The following is a 21,808-nucleotide window of genomic DNA, read 5'->3' as shown; positions in this document are numbered from 1 at the left end:
AAAAGTACAGCGTATACTCAAGGTTTGATATCTCATTCGTTCGCTCATGAGTTCCAAGAATCTATTATTGAACCACCAAAATCCCACCTAATCTGACAATTTATGATGCAAACCTCTCAGCTAACTTGAACATCAGACCTGCCTGGAGAAAGATTCCTCCCAATCATAATACTGCCTAGACCATAAGTCGTACCCCCAGTCAAGTCAAAGATTTTAGCCAACAGCTCTTCATACAAGCGTAGCCTTATCGTCTGCGCCAAGATGCGATCAAGGCCGTCTAGCACGTTATCAACTACAAACGGCCGGCTCTCTTGGACAGCCCGGTCTGCTTTGAGAACACTGATTACCAGTGCGCAGCCTGCAATCGCATATGCTTGGTCTTCGGACTCTTGATTGCCTGGCCGATGGAAGAGGATGCCGTAAAAATTGGACAATAGCCAATAGAAATTTGCGTACCCATAGTCTATATTTGAGACATAATCGATGGTGGTCGCGATATTTGCGTTAGATGATGCGGCTATTTCTGTTGTGTTTGTGTGGTCGAATGATACAGACGCTTGCGTTAAATTCGAGTTTTTCTGACTAGATGTCGCTGTCATGTACACATTCTTCACTTCACCTTCCTTTCCAGGAAAGCTGTTATCTTTGTTTGTCTCGTTGCCTCTTTGCGGGAGGGTGATATTCTGGGTTGCTTCCGAATGTCCGGATGTTGGATGAATTGGGATAAATTGTATAAGACCCGCAGGACGACCATCGATCTGCGGCGTAAAATCTACCTCGACTGGGCGTGTCTGACCAGACAAGTAGCCTGTCGCTAGACCGAGTATCCACACCAGGAGATAGCGCGGCAGCCGGACATCCTGCGGTGCGCCTGGAACCGAGACTTGGATGAAGACAGACTTGTACTCGAAAGTCTGTCTTGGCTCGGTGCCATGACGATCAAGGCGTGATAAGTATGCAAGAATCTGCGTGGCAACGATATAGGAGTCGAGTTTGTCCAAAAGTTTCGTGCCTGTGGAAATCCTGTAACTGAGCCTCCCGTTAGTCTGCGAGTCCAAGCTTGCAATATCCGTTGTATTAACAGGTGGGGTTGGGAGGGTCAATGCGTTGCAAATGCAAATGAACAATGGCCACAATTGTGCGGCACCTTGGAGTCTCATCCACATCTTTGCTGCCTAGTGAATACCTCTGAAGTCAAGGTCAATCAAGCACTATCTCTGCTGTTCTTCGGACTTATAAAATTTTGACAGGCGGCTTAATTCGCCAACTTTTTTGTTCGGCGCATGCATGAAAATCTGGCGGATGAATAAAAGACATTGCGTTGTATGTATTCGTTGTTCGTTGTATGTTGGATGTCTCACATCGGAACGCAGCACTTGTCGAGGGCCATTGAGCATGATGGAGTTTTGATTTGTGCTGGTTTGTCTCGTAACTCCAAATATCGATGGTCGTCATGCGGAAGTTAACATCAATTCGAATTTTATGATCGGATATTGGTTTCCGGCAGATATTGTCCAAGTTGCCAGCGAACCTCCAATGATGAGATCATTCTTGAAGAAAAAGCACATGCTGACGATATGATGGGGATGTTCGACATACATCGAACATTGTCTCCAACGAGGAAGTCTTTCAGTATTTCGCGGGAGAAATACGTGCTTGGATTGAAGAGCCAGAGATCATTTCTCACTGGTGTTTCTTAGAAACATCGTAGGACCCGAGTACCGTGAATCTGATATTTTCGGGCTCGTGGGATGTGGTACGCTTCTCTCTCACCGATGATAAGTCCAGCCAAATCTGCGGTCGGCCAGCGGGAGGGAGAAACGTGAAGGACTGGTTCTTATACGTCTGCGTACGATGCAATGGTTTTCCGATCGAATTCACGTCAATGGTGGCCTCTTACGGTCTTGAGCTCTTTGCGGTGACAATGACGCGTGACCTGACTCCATGTCAGTGAGCTAGCTTAGAAACATGAGAACATGATGAAGGAACCTGCACTTGCCACAGGAAGTATATGACCTATAGAGGACACTCTTTCTGATGTGTTCCATGTCTATGAAACTCGAGAGCGATAGACAATGATGATTCGTTGGCTGTTGCTACACGTCCTCGGCCTCGATGGACAATCCGTAACAAGATTCCTAGCAAATGTTCATACGCAAATAGTGGCACTCTTGAATACATCTGAAGATGTGATATTTTCTTGTGTTGAGATAGGTTCTAAACACTCGCGTCTTGTCCACGATACTCGTGCTCGTTTTGTTGTGTTTTACAACAACAGTGTCGTACAAGAGTGTTTGGTCCCCATGACAGCTATCAAAAACACAGCTTCATATACTCAAGTCCTTGCAGTTGATAAAGCCTCCGCATCTTCCTGAATCTCTTTACTTCACATCACTTCCAGAAATCTTTCCATCGAAAAAGGCAGAGGCCTCCTCTGTCATCGACATCTCAATATATTCTCTACGAGACCTTGAATCAGCGGAGTTAGCATGCCATCAAGAAACCCTCTCGACGAGGTCCTCCGCGACGACCCCTCTCACCCTTATGCAACGATTGTGAAGCAATCTGGCCATCCTGTCCAGGACGATGACGCTCAGACGTACGAGCATGACCAACAGCAGAATCATCTGAGAGGAGAAAGCGCTCGAAGACGACGAGATCAACAGAGGCCGCGGCATCATGGACAGCACGAAGTCCGACGCACCAGCTCCGGGTACGAAGTTCCAAATTTTGAGCAAAGCCTAGAAGATACCAACAAATATACTGATCGTCCAAGATCGAGCATCAACAAGAAATTTCCCAATGGAGATGTTCACCAGGAAACACCTTCGTTGTCAGGGGATCGCACCAAAAAAGCGCCCCCTTCCTATCCTCAAACAGCAACCGCAGAGACCACTCCTGGTATCTCAGCTTTTGCTCCACCACCAAACTTACAGCCGAACTATAACCCCTTTTGGGATGTACAAGCATTTTCAAGATATGATACACCACAATTCCCTTACGAAACGTTGTCCCCGGAGCGACATTCCAGGCAGTCACTGCCCTATGAGATGGAGGAGGATTCATATGAGAAAGGAAACATCGATCTAAACCATCGTGATCCAAAAAGCGGGAGACATAGTGAGCGGATGGGGAAAACAGGGGGTAAGAGCAAGTGAACGATCAAGAAGACGAGTGCTCGAGGGGATTCAAGGTTCACTGATCTATCAGTCAAGGGGTTCCAGCCTTAAAAAGGCTGATGAAAGCTATTTTAGTATTTTAATCTGATCCTTAGATACTACCCACATTTTATATTTGAAAGAAAATTTTGACCTCCCCGGACCTCTTTCATCTCACCAGATTCTCAGAGCCCACAGTAATCTTTCAAGGTTCCTAAGTCCACATCACACTCATTTCTCAGCCGGTCTCTCCCTCTGCAACACCGTCTGCATCAAAGACTTCACAGCCGTCATCCCCTTCGTCTTCGGATGAAAAGACTGAATAAGACTCTCAGGCTGCGGCGGCAACGGAAAAGGAATCGCGTCGTCTTCATCAGATCCATTATTGTTCGCCCTTGCTTCATGCATCAGCCGCCCCGCTTCCTCAATTTGCTCCCTCCTAATCATTTCGTCTCTCTTTGTTCTTTGCGTTGCGACCGTTCCTGCAGGGGCGACGGCCGCGTCTTCATGATCGAGGACGCCAAAGAACCAGACATTATCGTTCTCGAGGCTACGAACGCCTGGCTCGCAGAAACGATGTCCGTCAAATAATCCGTATGTGCCTGTTCCGTCCGCGGTGGAGATCTTGTCCGGGTTGATGGTGATGAGGCGGGAGGCTTTGGCCCAAGACGCACGACCAACTTTGAGCCTGATGTAATTGACTGCGATCTCCTCGAGGCGGGCATTGAGTGCATCGGTGAGGTCGTTGAGGAGTTGCCTGCGGGATTTGGTGAGCTTGATGCCTGTGATCTTGCCAATGGGATCGTCGCGGAAGGTCTGGGAATCGCACCAAGGGTCTGTGGCGTCGAAGAAGCGGGAGTAGAAAATGTGGTAGAGCTGGTAGTGGCGATCGTCTTTCATTTTGTCGAATAGTCTGTCGTAGACGCTGTGGATATTGTTCTGCAGTTGGACGCTCTCTAGCTGATTTTGGGCTTCTTGGATAACCTTTTGGCACGAGCTTGTGATAATGTACTGGGTTATGAGACAATAAATGGCGATTTTGGAGAAGCCGATATCGTTGCCGCCTAAGCTCATGACCATGAAATCGGCTGAGTCTTGTTTGATGTCCGGAATTGTCTTCTCAAGTACGTCGTTGGCTACATAGCCTGAGCATGCAATGAAGTCGACGTCGTTTGTCTCAGTAAAAGGGAAATCGTTCTCCAGTTGGACGACGTAGGAACCAACATTGCGGGCACAACCAACATGCAGATCCTCTCCAGTACCGGGACTGGCAGTGTAGGAATCGCCCAAACCAATCCAGTTGAGTGGAGGTGCATGAGGCGTAAAATGGTCAGGCACAGGACTAACCGACACTGGCTCGACCTGTCTCTTGACCTGTAATTCGCTCCATGGTAGTATGACAGCAGCAGTATCTTTGATATTCAGATGTGTTTTGAACGAATCATGATTGTGAAGACTCACCCGCGCTAGGGATAATAATTACAGCCAGCAACACTAACCAAGACATGAAATCGTACAGATACTTCATAATTTAGACGAGTATATCTTGCGCCTATCCGCGTAGCTGTGAAAGAGAACTTGAACATCCAATGTTCTCATCGAAGGATGCTTCTCAGAACCTTTGGAAGCCTATCTCGTAACGAAATGACTGGCTTTTTATGCAGCCACGGCGGCTGTCACCATTACCTTCGCTTGTTACATCCAGCTCTAGATACATCTCAGCGTAGTTTGGACGAGACAAGCCAAGAATGCAAGATATCACATGAACGCTATCAAAGATGATGGGCGCCACCATTCCAGAAATAAGTCGGAGGCCGACAAGCGTAGAATATCTGTTGGCGTTTTACAAATATCTGGCGCTCTCGCGGACGAAATCATTGGGTTGTCAGCTGTATGTCAGACCACGGTAGAGCTTCATCGGCGTTGTCTCAGCCCTGTCTTTTACCACTCTGGTCCTGTATTGGCGCGCGCACAAAGAGTACCGAGACATATCATCAAGCTAGCGCTCGAGCTGTCGGAAGAACATGTGACTTCAGCATGGCGGGCGGTCCGCGGTGCGGTTACTTCCTAAATCTCTCTGGGCAAGTCAAGCCAAGGTCTTCAAATGCTAGGAAGTAGTCTGATTCGATGTGATGTTGATAGAGGCTTGAAACAAAGCATAGAATTGATTTTGTGGTGCCTCGAAAGGGCGCATAGATTGGAACTAGCAGTCTCTGTGGTAGAAGTGAAGATGACGCATCGATCCTTCCTGCGGGGAGTGCTTATAAATTTCAAGAGAAAAGAGACATGAGATTCTCTATTCCCACTCGATGCCTATACTTCTATGAATGCGGTCCAGAATCACCCCCAATTCCAGAGCTTTGATGGTAAACGTGATATATTTACCTAAAAAGGTAAGAGTGCCAATAGTAGCCCCTGCTGTGCACCACGAAGAGCACTGGTTGAGGCTTGCTCTGTTGAAAGGTGACTGCCAAAATTAACTGCTTTGGGAGCTGCAAGGTTCACCAACAAGACGCAGAACCCCAGAGCCTGCCCCATTAGTGACAGAGTCTTAGTAGATGAAAGTAGGCTGACTATAATCATAATGTAATCCAAAACATGACTCTGCTCCTACTAAGTGACATCTTCTCGTTGGCTTCGCCTTCGATGAAAGATGACTGACATAATTTGGACTATTTGACTTTGTTAGCCACAGCTCAGCGAAGCTTCCTCCCCATGTCCCAGCTTTAGCCATTCATGGCCCTAGTCTCTGCGCCAACACAAGTGCAATATACTGTAACGTACTCGTATTATTTAGGCGGCGTGGCAGCGTGGCGGCCTTGCGTCAATGGCGTTTTTCCGGATGCCACTGTTGGTGATGGTAGGGTACGTCACGCATGGCCCGAATGCGCCCCTTAACGTCATGCAATAAAGTTCGCCTGTGGCACAGCATATCATATCCCTGAACGTCATCTCATTAGTATTTGATGTAACCTTATCATGGAACACGGTTTTCGTCTTCCGTGGAAACCTCTTAGCCGAGATCGGACACGACTGGGATATCATGAGTGGCACACACCTACAGTAAGCTTGCTCACGGAAAGAAGTGCATGCGCTTCGTGTTTCAACCGGGGGAAAGCCAAAGGTTCCGTCGCTCAAGCGTTCCCAGTAGGCACGCGGGGCAGAATTCCTAGGGTGCTTCAAATGATCATACCTTTTGGTGAACAATTTCAGCAGGTATTCTGCTGTAGAGATGAAGTGATGACATTCTTGGTAGTGTCCATGATGAGACTGAGGCCTGGCTGCACTTTCGTTTCATTGTAGCTCCACTGAAGGAAATACTGATTGTCTAATTGTTTCTTAACATAACGGTTTGTGTCAAGGAAAGCCAGAACAACTTACTGCCTTGCACTCCAACCGTAGCACTGGCGCCAAGGTCAAGCACTTGGAGATACTTGAACGTGACGTTGCCAGGCTGAGTTGTATCATAAATGAGGAGGTAATGATAGTATTGTGTGGCATCGTTGTAATGAGACAAGTAAAATTCAAATGTGATCTTAGTGCCCTCAACTTGGTAGTATATTCCCTGAGGTTGTCCTTTGAACACATACTGCTCGAATGTCAGTTCATGTCCTTCGCTAGCGAATCGAGAATGAGTGATTCTACCGTATCATCCCAGAACGGGAAAGCAGAATACCCTGGTATCGTGTTTGTAGTGATCTTGCAAGCGATCGCTGTCCAGGCTCCAGTCGGCAGCGGAAAGTTGACGTAATTCGCAGAGTATGTAACGGGAATAGTAATGAGCGTACAACCTGGAGGATTGTCGAAAGAAAGTACGCCGTTTGTAGATACGTAAATGGTTGAAGAAGAGTATCCGTACAGTTGTAAGGGAAAGGGAGTAGTCAATTTATATGAGAAATCATCATAATTTGCCGCTGCGCCTGACGGACTGCCCACAAGGGCTGTGGGACTGCTCAAGTAGACAGCAGGGGTAGCATAGGCAATGCAGGCAGTTGTCTCTGTCTTCGTCGTTGTGGTGAGAGTTGTACGTGTGTTTCGTACAGTGAACGGATCAATTGTCACTAACGTCGTCACAGTACCGAATTTGACGGTTGTTTCGCTCGATACTGTGTTCAATTGGTCGGTGTAGGCTGATGGCTGAGTTTGATAAAGAGTATTGACTACTGTTGAAATCGTGGTTCTTGTTACGGTTGGTAAACTTGTAGGTTGGTAAGCGTTCAGACTACATGCAGCGCTGATAATAGATGAGGGGAAAGCTGTCAAGGACTGTGGAACAGTGGCAGTATTCGCGTTGTTCTGACGCCGAATGATATCTCTTCGCTCGACATCTATCCCGTTCGGCTCTAGATTATCAAGTTCGCGTGCCTTATGTTTTTGCTGACGAGTCACGGTAACAAATTTGGTTGTCGTCGTTGAGATTACGTCGGTTTCAGTACTGTCAATAGTAATCTAATATAGTGAGCAGTCTAGATTACAACATGGAGAAGACGACATGTATCACTTACTGTACTCTGCGCAATTTGCGTCAAAGTTGTAGCTGGAGTAGTTCTTGTCACTGCTTGGGTGGTGGTCATTAACCTAGTAGAGATGCCTACAAGTGTAGTGATTGTCAGGCTTGACGACACGAAGCCTTGGTAATTGTAAGTAGTCTGAAGGCTACAGTATCCTAAGTAATCGGAACAAAAGGATGTATAATTGTAGCCATTCCTGGCGATGATAGAACTAGCCTGCTGGACTAGATCTATGCTTGTTGACGATAAAGTCGATAGCGTGGACGAGGTTGTAGAAGCTGAGCTTAAGGTAGAACTCTGCAACGTCGTCTGTTGAGTGACGGAAGTCGATGTGGCAATCCCTGATGTAGTAGACTGGATAGAGATCATGGAAGAGGTGGGCCAAACTGATGAAGTAGACAAAGTAGACCCAGTCAGAGACCAACTTGTGGTAGATGAGGAGAAAGATTGAGCCGTTTGAAAGGTAGAGGACGAAGTGGCCATAGCAGCAGACACAGATGTAATCGAAGAAGTTGATACCGCGGCACTAGTCGAGGTTGCCAGACTTGTAGAATAAATGGTCGATGATGTGATGATAGAAATGCTCGTCGAAGTAGATGATAAAATAGATGTTGGTTGGCTAGATAGTATTGAGGCCTGGAATGCGTTTGTCGAAGAAGAGTTCATACTAGTCGTAGAAGACGCTAGACTAGGAGATGATAACAGGATGGATGAAGTAGATGAGGATGTAAGAACACTTGAAACAGTCGTCAGAAGGCTCGACGAGGTGGAAGTCTGAGCTGTGGAAGATGTCGCGGAAGATGCTGGACTTGTCGTATAAGCTGTGGGCGATACCACCCTCGAATCAGTGGCAAAGGTATTTGCAGGAGTGAAACTTATGCTTGTATAGCTTGAGGAGGCCAGGGTAGCGGAAGAAGATGCTGTGCTGGTCGTATAAGTAGGAAGTGTGCCGGCACTTGAAGGAGTCGTCAGAGTATTGGAGGAGACGGCAACTACGCTACTTGAGGAAAATGAGGTTGAAAAACTCGCGGTGGCTAAGCTGCTCAAAAAAGAGGAGGCCAAGGTGTTCGGCAGCGAATTTGATGATGCAGTAATTAGGCTGCTTGTTAAGGAATAGGTTGAGGTACTCGTTATAGTAGTAGATGAGGCGGTAGCAAGGCTGCTTGAAGAAGCAGAAGTTGAAGCACTCGTCAAAGTATTAGCAAGGCTGCTTGAAAAAGCAGAAGTTGAAGCACTCGTTAAAATACTGGGTAAGGTAGTAGCTGAGCTGCTCAAGGAAGAAGAGGCTGAGGCATTCGAGGTTGGGGCAATCGAGGCTGAGGCACTCGAGGTTGAGGCGCTCGTCTGAGGATTTGAAGCCGTGGAAAATTGTCTGTTCTCGAAAGAGGAGAAGGTTGCTGTAGTCGCCATAGAATTTGAAGGCGTGGAAACCAGGCTGTTCAAAGTAGTGGAAGAGGTGGCTGTTGTGGCGGGAGCATTCGAAGAAGGCGAAGTCATGCTATTTGGTAAGACGGAATTTGTCAAAGACGTTGGAACAATGCTGGTCAAGAGAGCGGAGGTTCCTGCAGCTGACAGAGTATCAAATGATGCGGAAGCGATGTTCGTCGACATGGATGAGAGGGGTGCTGTAGTCATCATTGAATATGAAGACGTGGTTTGATAAATTGTAGTACTTGGAGAGGTCGCTGTAGTCGTGAGAGAATCTAAGGAAAAGGAAGCCAGACTAATCAACGAGGAGGGAGTCGCATATGTCATGAGGGTATTTGAGGACACTGAGGAAAGGTTGCTGACAGCAGGCGAAGTCCCTGCAGCCGATAGATGAGTTGGCGATCCAGAAACGAGGTTGGTAGAGGGCGTATAAACGTCTGCAGTCGATATTGTATTTGGAGATGCAGAAGCCAGGCTGGTCGAAGAGTAGGAATTTACCGCGATCGTCAATGAGTTTGATGGTGACGTGGGGGTAAAATTGAGTGATGAGGAAGAATAAGAAGATGTTGCGGGAATCGTCGGAGTACTAAAAGTCACAGATACCATATCGTTTGATGAGGAAGATGTGAATTCGCTTCTAAGAGCATCCGAAGGAGTGAAAGAGAAGGTCGCAAAGAATGAAGACGTTGAGACAGTCGGAGTGTCCGAGAGGGCAGAAGCTGGAATGTTCGACGAGCCAGATGTCACGCTGCTCAAGAAAGAAGGTACAGGAGTAGTCAAGGTATTTGAAGATGTAAAGGCCAAGTCGGTCGGAGAAGAAGACGCTACACTGTTAGTGGGAGCTGTGGTGGTCGCTGAGCTCGTCGACAGCGATGATGCTGTATTTATCGAAGTCATTGAAAGTGCAGGAGCCAGCATTGAAGAGGAAGATGGCACTGGAGTCGTTGAGGCACTTGAGCCTCTCGTGGAGGACGCCGCTAATGTGAAAGACCCGCTGCTCGAGGATGTAGACAGTCGATCTGAGCTTAGTGTTTCCGTCGGATAAAGATTGCCGGAGGAAGAAGAGTATTCGCTCGGGCTAGTTGATTCCGAGGGCAGACTACTAGAATCTGGGATCGCTGTTGAGGGTTGACCAACAGACTCAATCGATATAGACAGACCACCGCGAGTTTCCTGCGACTGAAAAGGGCCCGCTGAGTTGACGTCTGTACTCAAAGCCGATGTAGAGCTAGACAAATTTGTTGATTCCAAAGCTAAGGACGATTCAGATACCCCTGTTGCGTTATGCTGACTGCTCGTAGATTGTTTGGTCGGGTTGGAAACGGAAACAGACCCTGGTGGAGAACTGACCATGCCAGGATTTGTGGATTGTACGGGAGTGCCAGCCTGACTAGAACTACTACTGTCGCTTATAAACGTCGAGGATATAATGTTCAACCCTGATGCTGTTGTACTGAGAGGGCTCTCTCCAGGGCTTTGTTGCGCTGAACTGAATGATCCTGAAGTAGGTGCAATCGAAGGGGCAATGGTGGAGGTACTTGTCTGGGACATGCTAGATTGTGTGGTGATTGATAGAAGCGAGGGCGGTTCAGACGTGCTACCTTGTGAAGTCTTCAACTCCGAACTAGTCGACCGCGCTAATGTTGACTCGAAGATGGTCGACTGAGACTGAGAAAATTTCGAGCTACTACTATCTAAGTTGGGAAACTCTGAAGTGCTCGATCCAGGGCTGGCAACCTTCGTACCAGTAGTTTCAGGGCTGTTGGTTGCCGAAGTCGTGATTTCTGCGCTAGCAAGTTGGGAGCTGGTCGTGACAATGCTGCCACTTTCAGCACTGCTTCTTTTTAAACTGCCATTCTCTGAGCTGCCAGTTTCCGGGCCGGCGAGTCCTGAACGGAGAGCGTCTTGTCCGGTGCTTCTCGACGTATTAGGATCCGAGGAATCAGATCTCGGGTTGTTGGACTCTACACTCGTGGTCTTTTGATCTGTAAAAGATCGGCTGGCAAACTGAGAGCTATTGATATCCAGACTATTTATTTCAGAACTCGTAAGTTTCGAAAGTGTAGGTGTACTCGATATCGATAGAGTAAAGTCTACTATTGAGGCGGTGGTACCAGTATTCATATCTTCCACCGTGTTATTGGTTGGCAAGGTCTCCGATAAGCTATGTGACAGTATATTAGACATGGTTATTGAAGATGTAAGATATTCTGGGGTTCCCAGCGAAGTCGATACGAACAGCGCGGTGTTTTCATTGGACGAGTAAGTAGTGGTTGCACTAGCATAGGTCGATGATGTAGAATAGACCTCTGGCGAAATACCAACAGATGTATCATTCGTAGTCAAAGCTGACGATGTGGCTTCCGAAGCTGGGGATCCGCTCGTCAAGGAGAGAGAATACGACTCAGGTAGCCTGACATCAGAAGTAAATCCAACCCCGGTAGGATTGAACGACGAGGTCGTCAGGTCTGCACCCTGTATTGTGAATGCAGAAGATTCACTCGGCAAGTATGTTGATGTGTCGCTTGGGGAAGAGATATCAATCGACAAAAAAATAGAAACGCTATTAGAATCAGTAGACAGACTTGTCAGAGCGGAGCTTGACTCCTTCGCCGAGATGATTGCAGATGAAGTCTCTAGTTCGGTAAATGATGTGTAGTTGGACCCAGTCGTAACAAAATCCGAATCCATACTAAAAGGATGCGGGAACGTAGAATATGCTCCTTCAATAGTAGATGATGATAGGAAAATGCTACCGCTTGAGGTTACTCCGGAATCTCGGCTACTGGAAGAGGTCACGGCCTTAGCTGAGGTATCATCGGAGGTAAATTCGGAGGTTGCACCAGTTGTACTTGCAACAGCTATATTAAGAGTCGATGCCAAAAAGATGGAGGGGGAAAAGTGGATAGATAAGGCATCGAGATTTCACTTGAACCTGAATAGAGTGACGAAGCTGAGTTATCAGGACCAGTAGCAGTAGTAGTAGCCATACCTTCGCCCTCTCCAGATCTAAAGGGAAACACCGTAGGTGACCTGCTCGAATCTTCGGAGATAGTCCCACTAGATTCAGACTCGTCCATAGCTGACGTAGACGTGGTGAGGGTCGGCGCGGGTTCCCTCGTGGAGGTAACAAAGGCGCTCGAGGTTGGAGTGAAGGTCAAGCCTGAAGTTGTTGGAATGGATGGTCCCAAGGACAGGTTTGGAGAATCAGAAGAAACAAAATTCACAGTTTGCTTAGCAGAGTCTAGATTCAAGAAGCTTCCGGATGATGTGCTAATTTCAAGAGATGATAGGCTAAGAGAGGGAGCAGTTCCGAACGAAGACGATATCGGCGGCGCAGAGGTATCCACTACATCACTTAAAGTCAGTTCACTTGAATCCCGAGAATTGGTGATATCAAAATGGTCTGAGACAACCGCACTCGTCATCGAGCTCGATGACATGGTGAATGAGGTGTCAAATTCTTGGTCGGTGGTCAATACTTTAGATCCGAAGTTGTCCGTGTTAGTAAAAACGACTGATAGTTCAGATGCGCTAGACTTATGAGATGTGGTTGTATTGCCCATGTCACCCATCATGATTGTAGGAGGCTGGCTTTGCCAAGAATTTGGCGTTTCATCTGATGTTGATGTTGATATTCCCGCTGAGTCGGGGGGCGAAGGACTTAGATTTTCGCTGCTACTTCGTGAAGTCTCGGCCATCAGTGTAGGCTGACTGGTAATAGCATGAGAGTTTTGAACAGTCTGGCTAGATTGAATCAAAGAAGCGGCAACGGATTCAGTGGGTGACGGTATGAAATTCCCGTCGGTCATAGTGAACTCTGTTGAAGATATCTCAGTTGATCCTGTTGGGGGCAGGACGAGACTATTGCTTGAAATTCCCGCCGAGCTCTGGCTACTAGCAGAAAGTGGAATGCTCATAGAAGTCTCCGCTGAGCCAAAGGCAGATATTGTGCTTGCCACGATTGATACACTTCTAGATGTCATTGAGACTTGTCTCAAGCTCGACGAAGATGGAATAGTTAATATATCACGGTTGGTAGCAGATCCGGTAGCTGTGTCGCTCCCGTCTCCAAATCTGGAGGGTTGAATCGTAGAAATTCTGCCTGATTCAGCTGGTGAACTTGACACGAGTCCATCAGACAGTGACTGAGACGGCATCGATAGTGTGGCGGTTTCCTGTGGAAAGGAAGAAGGTTTGTTGGAAGCAAACATGGAAGGTGCCATTGAGCCCAACAGGCTGGTGGAGATGGAGGGGAAACTTGACGCAGCATCATTTGTCGCAGAGGATGTAAAGAGAGAGGTTTTTTCAGAACCTGATGTTGCGAAGGATGATGGCTCGTCTGCCAGCGAGAGAGATATGGTTGATCTTGATGATGGGACGGAAGAATTAGGGACGGAGTCCTCCGACTTTCTTGTATCAACTAGAATTGAAGATGTATCGCCTGTCGATGGCGAGGGCGATGTGACCGGGCTTGATTCATTTTGAGAAGCCAGTGGTTGGCTCCAGGAAGACGCTTGACTTGTACGTGAGTCGGGCAATGATGATGGCTGGGATGAGGATTTTGACGGTGAAGTTGATGACAAAATGTCGAGTTCGCGAGAGGAAAATGAATTCGAAGGGCCAACGCTACTTTGTACGGGCAATCGACCCGAACTTGAGGTGGTCGTTGAAAGGTGCAGCGTTGGCTCTGGCCCAGTACTAGGCAAGGTACGGATTTGATTGATCGTTGGGGTGTCACGCGAGTCGAAGGGGAGTTGTGTTGAAGTCACGCTCAAACTTGAAAAGGAATCTATTAACGATACAGCACCCAATGGGGTCGTCGAGCTGTACGAGAACATAGTCTGTTTAGGCGCCAGTATCGAATCTGCCGTGTTGTTCACATCGTTAGCAGACATATTCGTTGGCGAGTAAGTATTACCGCTGCTGTAAGCCATTGGGGAGGTCAATGAGGGCGGATTCTTGGGGCCTCCAGAGAGCGATAAATTATCGGTTGTGAATGGTCGTGTAGGCCTTGGGACGTCGGTAGTAGAGGCTTCGAAAGACGGGATGGGAGGGGGTAGATTCCCAGTAGAACTCGGGTTGCCATCTTCGATGGTAGATACTTCTTCTTCCGGTACGCGGCTGCTCCGGCTGCTTTGCACCATGGCAGATGATGGAGCTGTTGGTTTGACAGGCGAAGAAGTCGCTTCGCCGAGAGGGGTCAAGGACAGCATTGGCTCGCTTTCTGGAGGAGATTGATCCGGCCCAGTTGCTGAGCTGCTCAGAATGCCTGCCTGTGCCACGTCGCTGGTCGGAGTCGCAAGCCTTGAAGACGGTTGCGAAGATTCTGCGACTGGACCCTCCAATTCTGTAGGCGAGGCTAAAAGTCCGGTTAGACTTTGCGTAACTGGATCCAAGGAGTTGCTGTTTTCTTTCGTTGACGGTCTAAGGATTTGATCTGGACTAGGGGACTGGACCGCCGAGACGCCCGCAACTGAAGCAGTATCACCTATTTCGCTGCTGCCCGAGCTCGTGGGTTCGCTAGTCAGCTGCTCTGAGCTGTCGTCTGGTAATAGTGAAAACCCTCCTGCTGGCAAGCCGCCATGCTGATTCTGGGGGTCGGACGAGCCTGAGATGATTCGGCAGATTCCCCAGCAGACAAAGTAGTCAGAGTCTCAGCACCCGGTACCTGAAGTGACTGGCTGTGCTCGCTTGTTGGTATATCAGACGATTGGCTGAAAGCAGAAAAGGGAATAGCTGTTGTGCCACCATAGGATGCGGTGACTTTCGATGATGGCCTGGGCACTGAAGCGCCGCTAGAGAGACTTGTTAGAGTAGTTTCATCAGTGCCGAATAGAACCCACAAAGATGATAACAGCCTGGTCGTTACTGAAGCTACGCTAGCTGAGTATGCCGCGGAAGAGGTGCTAGGGGCCAAGAAGCCTCCTGACGCTTGCGATCTTTGGGGGCATGTATTAACTAGAAAGTTACGGTATGGCATCAGCGACTGGCACTATGCTTCTGTGGTTTAATAGTAGGGGCAGACGTACGGCTTCTTGTTCTCAAAACTATGGGGGAACAGTCGTTGGGTAGATCGCCATTGAATACAGCACTAATATTGCTGTTTTGATCAATGCAGAATCTTGCGGTACCACCGTCGAATGCGGGATTGTCCCAGAAGAGTGTGTCACCAGTGACGCCAAAGATGGTGTCTATTTCCTCTCTTGCTTCCGAAGCAGAGAATTGTACAAGTGGTATATTTGCTGGTGCTGATATGAATTTTCCATCTGCTAGAAGCCGGCCGTCTTGGATAGTGTATAGAGAGGAAGTAGCACAATTTGGCTCTGTGTCCCCGGTCCAGTCTAGATAGACATTCGAGTCTTGACGACGTTGGATTGGCCGATTCTGAAGCACAACTTGGATTAGGATCGTTCTGCCTGAAGGTCCCGGGCTGAGTACGCATGTGAGTATAATTACTTTGACAGCGGCTCAATGAAGTTGGCATACCCATAGGTCGCGCGACACACGGTGGCCTGACTCTTTGTTGGTGGTACTAAGGTAAGGAAAATGGTGTAGCTGGCTAGTGAGAGCCATCGCATAGCGATTTCCTAGCCAGCAATCTTCATGACGTCTGCAGCGTACGACAAAGGTAATCATAGTAGAATTAATTAGGAAGCATTTGACACGTCTGGGTTTCTGCGACCGCCCGCTGGAGAGCACGCGTCCCTAGATCGCACAGGAATGTGGCATGCAAGGGTAGCCAATTGCGGACGGTAGTGTGCCGATGCACACGATCTTCAGCAAATGCAAAATGAAGATATCGACCCGAGCGTGATCGTGCGTGTATCTAGTTGAGAACGCGTTATTGCGGGGTGACAGCGCGTTTTGGGACGTGCCAACGTCCACCGTCACCAACCCAATCGCATTTTTCTTTTAAACTGGGAAGAAACAGCCAACGAACAAGACGCAAACTTATGTGATACCAAAGAAGACTTCGCACGAATCGAAGTGGCATATGGATTCTGGGTGCACATGGTGTCGCTTTCAGACAATTGCCGACGCAAACGGCTAGACAGTGGCCGGGGGACGACGCATATGAAAGCAGCACAGACGAAGATAATGTTGAACACCGACAGCTAATAGTCAAAGATACCCTTACGAGACATGGCCTACCCTTTACCCAGTATCTAGAGGTAAGAGTAGGGCATGTGGGGATTGATGTTGAACGGCATAAGGAGCAATCAGCCCTACCTCCTAATTTACCGTCGATCATCAACATGAGAATGGCTAACCGCACTTGGTAAGTTCAGAGGAGGTACCAGGAGGTGGGAGGAAATGAGCTGCGTCAGCAGGGTGAGCCCCCTTTTCTCTTGCAGAATATGGGCCGCGATAATCGCCCGCGACCCCAACTAGGTTTGAAATCGGCCCCCCTTTGATCACACGCTGATTGAATTTGTATAATCATTGGCTGATAAGATGGGCCGTTTCATCTAATGCACGCATTAGAACAGTATGATCAGTACTAAGTCACGATAGTCGTAGTAGTGGGGGCATCTCTGCCATACAGCTGTCGCTGTGCGGCGGAGCTTCCCGAGACAAGATTTGGCAGGCCTGAGAAAAAGCTTGTTCAGTTGTTCAACCTCCGACGAAACATCAACCACCACCACCGTACATCTCCCCGGAATAACAATAATACGTCGAAAGAACAATTGGACCTCATCTTGGTCCTCGGCTGCTTACATCGTCGGTCAGACAATGCTTGCAAAAGCCCTCATCGGGGCTATGCTCAGTATACACTTTGATTGCTCAATCTCGAAGGCCTCAAATACCCCACCGGCCCGTGGATTACTCTTGGGGGCGGTCTATACCACTAGTCAGGCACTTGATGGTAGTGAGCTCCGCTACATGCAGGGAGGGATCATGGCCTTGCCATCGCCCCAAGCGCCCCTGCTCATGCCTCTCTTCATTTCCCCGTTCTCGTTTCTCAACCTTGCAGAATCATAATATGCATGTCAACGTTGGGCTTACCCGGCACTTTACCAGCCTTGTCTGCCCAAGCTTTACGGACACCATCTTCCACCTACCCTAGGCTGTTTCAGAACCTTTGGGTCGTGGCTGACCATCGACTTTTCGCCATTTCCTGTCCACGCACTACCATCCCAGATCCGCTCCACTCCATACGAGTTGAAACTTCACAGGTCGTTTAGCGTCCTTCTCTTCTCTTGAAGATCATCATATGTTCGGTACACTCGGCTCGAATAATGCTGCTGCTTCGCCAAGTTTACCTTATCCTTCACACCGTCAGCATCTGATCAGAGTCAAAATGAACAGCCTTCATATACCTCCATGACCTTTCCCATCTTCCTTTCTGCACCGCACTTTCGCCTTCCTTGCGTTTGACCTTCTTTTGCCTTCGTGTCTTTCTTTTATCACGACATGTTTTCCTTCCAGTCATTGCCGATCTCGGCTTCCATTCTTTCGTGCATTCTGCTGGCTGGCCAAAGCAATTCCCTTCCTGACCAAGTCCCAGCCGAAGGAGCTCCTGCTTCAGAAACTCTAGTCATCGATCAGGAGTCTTTTGTTGTCAACCCTACCAATGTCGTTCTTGACAGCACAAGCCTTACAACGGTTGGGCCCACCCTGACCGTGGACTACGCTCGTGTGAATTTGGACAAGTCTTACGATATCTTCATCAATGGATCGCTCGCACTTTCAGGCCCTTCACTACCTCCGAAAGCTACCTCAACATCTAGCTCAGCATCCTCATCCAGCCCGCCTTTCCCGACCCAATCTACGAGTTCTGGCTCATCGATCGGGACTTCATCAAGCAGTCTTTCAAGTTCATCCGTCTCATCTTCATTTCGTGGCACAGGAGTTACTTCCTCGTCATCTCCTCCATTTGGGACAGGCGCATCCTCATCTTCCCGGCCTTCCCAAGGTTTACCAGGCACTGGTTCGAGCTCATCACGATCCTCTTCGCCTGCTGGCACTGGGTTGAGTTCTTCCTCTTCCCCGCCATTCGGTACCGGCCTTTCCACATCCTCTCGACCCTCTCAAGGACTACCAGGGACTGGTTCTTCGTCAAGTAAAACACCTCCTTTTCCAAGTCAGGGGACAGGATCATCAAGTTCGTCCTCCCCGGGAACTTCTCCGCCTTATCCTTTGTCCTCTAGCTCAGCATCTTCCTCGTCTTCAGGAAGTGGTATTTCAAATGGACTTTCTTTGAGCAAGTTCTCAGGGTCTAACGGACTTCTAACATCGTCAAGCTCAAGCTCAAGCTCAAGTAGCTCTACTGCTTCACCAACAGCAACAAGCACCAACAGTCCCTCGCCTGGGTCTACTGGAACATTTTCAAGCGCTTCCTCTACCTCATCATCATCTTCATCATCTTCAGGAACGCAAAGCTCACCTTCAGTCAATACTGACGTCCCCAACACAACTCAACCAGGAGGGATCCCTTACTCTCCCATTCCAACTACTGCTGCATCCTCTCAAGACCACGCCTTTGGCTTACTCTTGCTCGGATTCGTCAAAGGTGGAAGGGGTTGGGTAGATGACATCACACTCCCCGCTATCAAGACACAGGCCGTCCACGAAATAGAAAATCTCTTGGAGAATACCGAAAATGTCATCAAGAACCTTGGCGGAGAATTCCCACCCTCTGTTCATCCATGCTCCGGTGGTGGTGCCAAGAAGCGCTTCTTCAATCCTATCGATGCGGTCAAAAATTTGGCGGGCGATGTTCTGGGTCTAGCCAACTGTATCTCAGATATAGTGAACGACATCTCATCTGAAATCGGCCCACTGACCGGTCCTCCTCCTCCTCCGGGTATCATCCCAGAAATAGAGGCTCAGCTTGACGCGCTCGAGGAAGCTGGAGAGGAAGAAGAGGACGATGACGACGACAAATCATCAACTTCCGAATCGCAATCTCAATCTTCGTCCAGCAGTGATTCTTCTTCGACTTCGAGTAGTTCGTCCTCGTCGTCCTCGTCGTCCTCGTCCTCTAGCTCTTCGAGCTCCTCGTCTGCGGCCGGCGCTTGCCCAACCTATGCGTATCCAGACGATCCAATCGATGCCTTTGAGGACGGGACTTACACGACTGGTAGTGCGGCCAAACGAGGTATTTCATCCAGGGACACTTATCGTTCGATGTTAGAGAAACGAGACTCGCCTCCTTTCAGTGCAATAGGTTCATGCACATTTCCGAATGGCGAGGGCGCTACGCAACCTGGTTACTCTTCGCTGAAGCAATTCCTCGGCCTATCTAAACAGCCAAATGGCGGAAATGGATTGAATGGTCAGGTATACAATGCCTGCAAAAAGTGGTACGTAGGCAATCACACTTGTGCCGAAACAGGACCAGGCTATAAATGGTACCGCACTACGGATGAATCACCCACAGGAATCCCGACTGGAAGCAAACAGTCCATCGATCATGTCTACGAGCTGCAAATGGGGAAGGCTTTCTTAATGACTAAGATCGACAAACCCGGCTTTAATTGCGATGACATGAATCAGGTGTTCTTCCCTTGCGGCAGGAACAATATCCAGAGGATAATGGATCAGCTTCCCGGAATGCAGATCTCGGACGGGACGGCGCCTTCAAATGGTGACCCAGCAAAGCTCAAGAATACGAACGAAGGATTCGCAGGCTTGGAGCAAAGCATTAATGGTGCCAAGGGGTTCCTCTTCAATAAAGGCATCGATCCTCCCGATACATATTTCACCAGATCGCGCCTGAAAACCACTCAGACGAAGATCGATACCATCAAGGACTTCATCATGCTCTTCAGCGTTTTCAAAGATAGCGATTTCGTCCACATGTTCGATGTCACCAATGACCGGATCTACAAAGCATACCAGAGTCTCGACCAGAACATCACCCTTGCCGCCTACAAGCACAGTGACGGAACTCCCATCAAAGCAGACTGGGCGGCAGACTACAAAACGTGGGTTGAAGGATATCTAGCAGACATCGCCCCTCCGGCCTGGACGTGGAGCTCAACCACTCGGGATGATCTCGAGACGCAGCTCAACAATCCCGCAGACACGACCGAAGCCACACTCAAGGCGTCCCAGTTGAAGCAGCTTGCCGCCATCAAAGCTGACTCGCATTTCACACAAGACTTCTTCAAGCTCGACATTCCACTCTCCTGGACGACGGGTACGATAGTCCTCCGTAGCTTGGACTCGTCGCTTTTGAAACGTGAACTGAGTTGCCCCCTCAATCAGCCCTCGAGTTCTTCTTCTGGCAGTTCTTCATCTACAGCTTCGTCAGCCTCGTCATCTCCCTCGTCGTCCGGGCCATCCTCAACCCTCACATCAGTATCTACAACAGGAGGGTCCAGCATTCCATCCGCCACCACCACAACTATCCCAACCAGTACTCTTTCCTCCGCCTCGGCCACAATCACCACCTTCGCCGACTGCATGGCGGACGGCGCACCCTGGTACAGTCCCACCTCCTGGTGCGACTGTGGCCCGTCATCCCACTACGCCGCCATGTCCGTCTCGCCCGGCATCACCGGCGAAGCCTCTTCCTCGGCCATGTGCGCCTTCACGACCCTCAATCCCTCCGACATCATCACCCCCGTCTCCACCTCCGCTGCACCCACCAACATCCCCGGCGTCGGCGGCGTACCCGGCTGCCGCGGCGTAACGTGGTCCTACGGCGCCGAATGCCCCTACGCACAAAACGGCTGGTGCGACTGCGGCGGCACATTAGTGCCCGCCACGGGCAACGACCCCAACAAGATCGAATGCGACTACAAGATCCAGCCGACCGCGAACGCGTGCCCTGTCGTTACGGCCTTCAGCGCCTCGCTCGCCGCTGCTTCCGCTTCCTCCGCTTCCGTCGAGAGCGTGTCTGCGGCCTCCGTCGCCAGCATCGCTAGTGTTGTGTCTGCGAGCTCCGCGGCCGCGGGACCTCAGGAGACGAGCTATAACCATGACGGCAGCTCGCTGTGTGGGGACATTAGTAAGGGCGCGTGCCAGAATGCGTATGCGCAATATAACGACGGGGACACCTATCACAAATACAGTGCCTATGTCGCATCCTCAGGGGATACGTTCATCAACGACTGGCTAGGTGGCAACCAGGGGTGTACTGCGAAATTCTCTTGCGACAACGACGATGCGTACGCGAAGGGCATGACGGGCAAGGATATCAAGAAGGCGTTTGATAATCTGTACTCGCACAGCGATGTCGAGATCTGCGGGACGGCGGATCTGGCAAATGGGTGCCATGTCAGCGTGGATATGTGCAATGATTGCCGCCCGGAGATCCCGTGCTATGCATTGTCGAAAGACGAGGTCAGTGGCGGGTTTCCGTGCTATGGGCAATTCAAGGATGGGATTGACAGGACGTGCACGTATCGACCAATTGCGTGCGGACGCGCGGGGATTTGCGGGCATGAGTGTTCTTGTACGGATGGCAGTTCTCCGCAGGCATTTGTTGAGCCGGTGGTGAACTTGTATACGTGTCCGGATGTGAAGGGTTTGCCTGATCCGCCAGCCGGTTGGCCGGACGGGAACGTGGCGAAGATGAGGAGGATGGGGAAGAGAGAGGATGAGAAGAAGAGATTTGCGAAGGGTTGGGTGGCGTGAGGTGAAAAAGAAGATGGTGGTAATGGGATTTTGTATATACATTCTGCTTCTGTCAGATATAGACATAGACTAGGCTTCTCCTAGAGCTAATGGTAATCACACCTTATGATTTTGACTAAT

General features: G+C 49.3%; 11 protein-coding genes across 11 annotated transcripts; 6 read left to right on the top strand and 5 right to left on the bottom strand.

Annotated features, from left to right (window-relative positions):
• Positions 1–116: 116 nt before the first annotated feature.
• KY384_008963 (uncharacterized protein) lies at positions 117–1,166 on the bottom strand (the record flags this gene model as incomplete). The annotated part of the gene is made up of 1 exon (XM_044817449.1): positions 117–1,166. One exon carries the CDS (start codon positions 1,164–1,166, stop codon positions 117–119), a length of 1,050 nt encoding a protein of 349 aa, XP_044664602.1.
• Positions 1,167–2,489: 1,323 nt separating this feature from the next.
• KY384_008962 (uncharacterized protein) lies at positions 2,490–3,158 on the top strand (the record flags this gene model as incomplete). Its single annotated transcript, XM_044817448.1, has 1 exon — positions 2,490–3,158. One exon carries the CDS (start codon positions 2,490–2,492, stop codon positions 3,156–3,158), a length of 669 nt encoding a protein of 222 aa, XP_044664601.1.
• Positions 3,159–3,389: 231 nt separating this feature from the next.
• KY384_008961 (uncharacterized protein) lies at positions 3,390–4,686 on the bottom strand (the record flags this gene model as incomplete). Its single annotated transcript, XM_044817447.1, has 2 exons — positions 3,390–4,570; positions 4,620–4,686. The coding sequence occupies 2 exons, from the start codon at positions 4,684–4,686 to the stop codon at positions 3,390–3,392; spliced, it is 1,248 nt and encodes a 415-aa protein (XP_044664600.1).
• A 1,606-nt stretch (positions 4,687–6,292) lies between these two features.
• Positions 6,293–8,152, bottom strand: KY384_008960 (uncharacterized protein; the record flags this gene model as incomplete). The annotated part of the gene is given in 5 exon segments (XM_044817446.1): positions 6,293–6,335; positions 6,352–6,379; positions 6,540–6,775; positions 7,018–7,607; positions 8,057–8,152. 5 exon segments carry the CDS (start codon positions 8,150–8,152, stop codon positions 6,293–6,295), a joined length of 993 nt encoding a protein of 330 aa, XP_044664599.1.
• A 305-nt stretch (positions 8,153–8,457) lies between these two features.
• Positions 8,458–9,017, top strand: KY384_008959 (uncharacterized protein; the record flags this gene model as incomplete). Its single annotated transcript, XM_044817445.1, has 3 exons — positions 8,458–8,525; positions 8,615–8,759; positions 8,787–9,017. 3 exons carry the CDS (start codon positions 8,458–8,460, stop codon positions 9,015–9,017), a joined length of 444 nt encoding a protein of 147 aa, XP_044664598.1.
• Positions 9,018–9,164: 147 nt separating this feature from the next.
• KY384_008958 (uncharacterized protein) lies at positions 9,165–10,142 on the top strand (the record flags this gene model as incomplete). Its single annotated transcript, XM_044817444.1, has 2 exons — positions 9,165–9,291; positions 9,697–10,142. 2 exons carry the CDS (start codon positions 9,165–9,167, stop codon positions 10,140–10,142), a joined length of 573 nt encoding a protein of 190 aa, XP_044664597.1.
• A 388-nt stretch (positions 10,143–10,530) lies between these two features.
• On the bottom strand, positions 10,531–11,788 carry KY384_008957 (uncharacterized protein; the record flags this gene model as incomplete). The annotated part of the gene is made up of 2 exons (XM_044817443.1): positions 10,531–10,586; positions 10,699–11,788. The coding sequence occupies 2 exons, from the start codon at positions 11,786–11,788 to the stop codon at positions 10,531–10,533; spliced, it is 1,146 nt and encodes a 381-aa protein (XP_044664596.1).
• Positions 11,789–11,846: 58 nt separating this feature from the next.
• Positions 11,847–12,643, top strand: KY384_008956 (uncharacterized protein; the record flags this gene model as incomplete). Its single annotated transcript, XM_044817442.1, has 2 exons — positions 11,847–11,921; positions 12,041–12,643. 2 exons carry the CDS (start codon positions 11,847–11,849, stop codon positions 12,641–12,643), a joined length of 678 nt encoding a protein of 225 aa, XP_044664595.1.
• Positions 12,644–13,309: 666 nt separating this feature from the next.
• KY384_008955 (uncharacterized protein) lies at positions 13,310–13,819 on the top strand (the record flags this gene model as incomplete). Its single annotated transcript, XM_044817441.1, has 2 exons — positions 13,310–13,561; positions 13,631–13,819. The coding sequence occupies 2 exons, from the start codon at positions 13,310–13,312 to the stop codon at positions 13,817–13,819; spliced, it is 441 nt and encodes a 146-aa protein (XP_044664594.1).
• Positions 13,820–13,834: 15 nt separating this feature from the next.
• Positions 13,835–15,542, bottom strand: KY384_008954 (uncharacterized protein; the record flags this gene model as incomplete). The annotated part of the gene is made up of 4 exons (XM_044817440.1): positions 13,835–13,889; positions 13,931–14,708; positions 15,130–15,495; positions 15,539–15,542. 4 exons carry the CDS (start codon positions 15,540–15,542, stop codon positions 13,835–13,837), a joined length of 1,203 nt encoding a protein of 400 aa, XP_044664593.1.
• A 1,973-nt stretch (positions 15,543–17,515) lies between these two features.
• Positions 17,516–21,688, top strand: KY384_008953 (uncharacterized protein; the record flags this gene model as incomplete). Its single annotated transcript, XM_044817439.1, has 1 exon — positions 17,516–21,688. One exon carries the CDS (start codon positions 17,516–17,518, stop codon positions 21,686–21,688), a length of 4,173 nt encoding a protein of 1,390 aa, XP_044664592.1.
• Positions 21,689–21,808: the final 120 nt, after the last annotated feature.

This window comes from Bacidia gigantensis, assembly GCF_019456465.1.
Source record: "Bacidia gigantensis strain McMullin 20006 chromosome Unknown scaffold_268, whole genome shotgun sequence".
Lineage (NCBI taxonomy): Eukaryota > Fungi > Ascomycota > Lecanoromycetes > Lecanorales > Ramalinaceae > Bacidia > Bacidia gigantensis.
The sequence above is the reverse complement of the archived record's forward strand: the minus strand, read 5'-3'. Positions and strand labels throughout refer to the sequence as shown.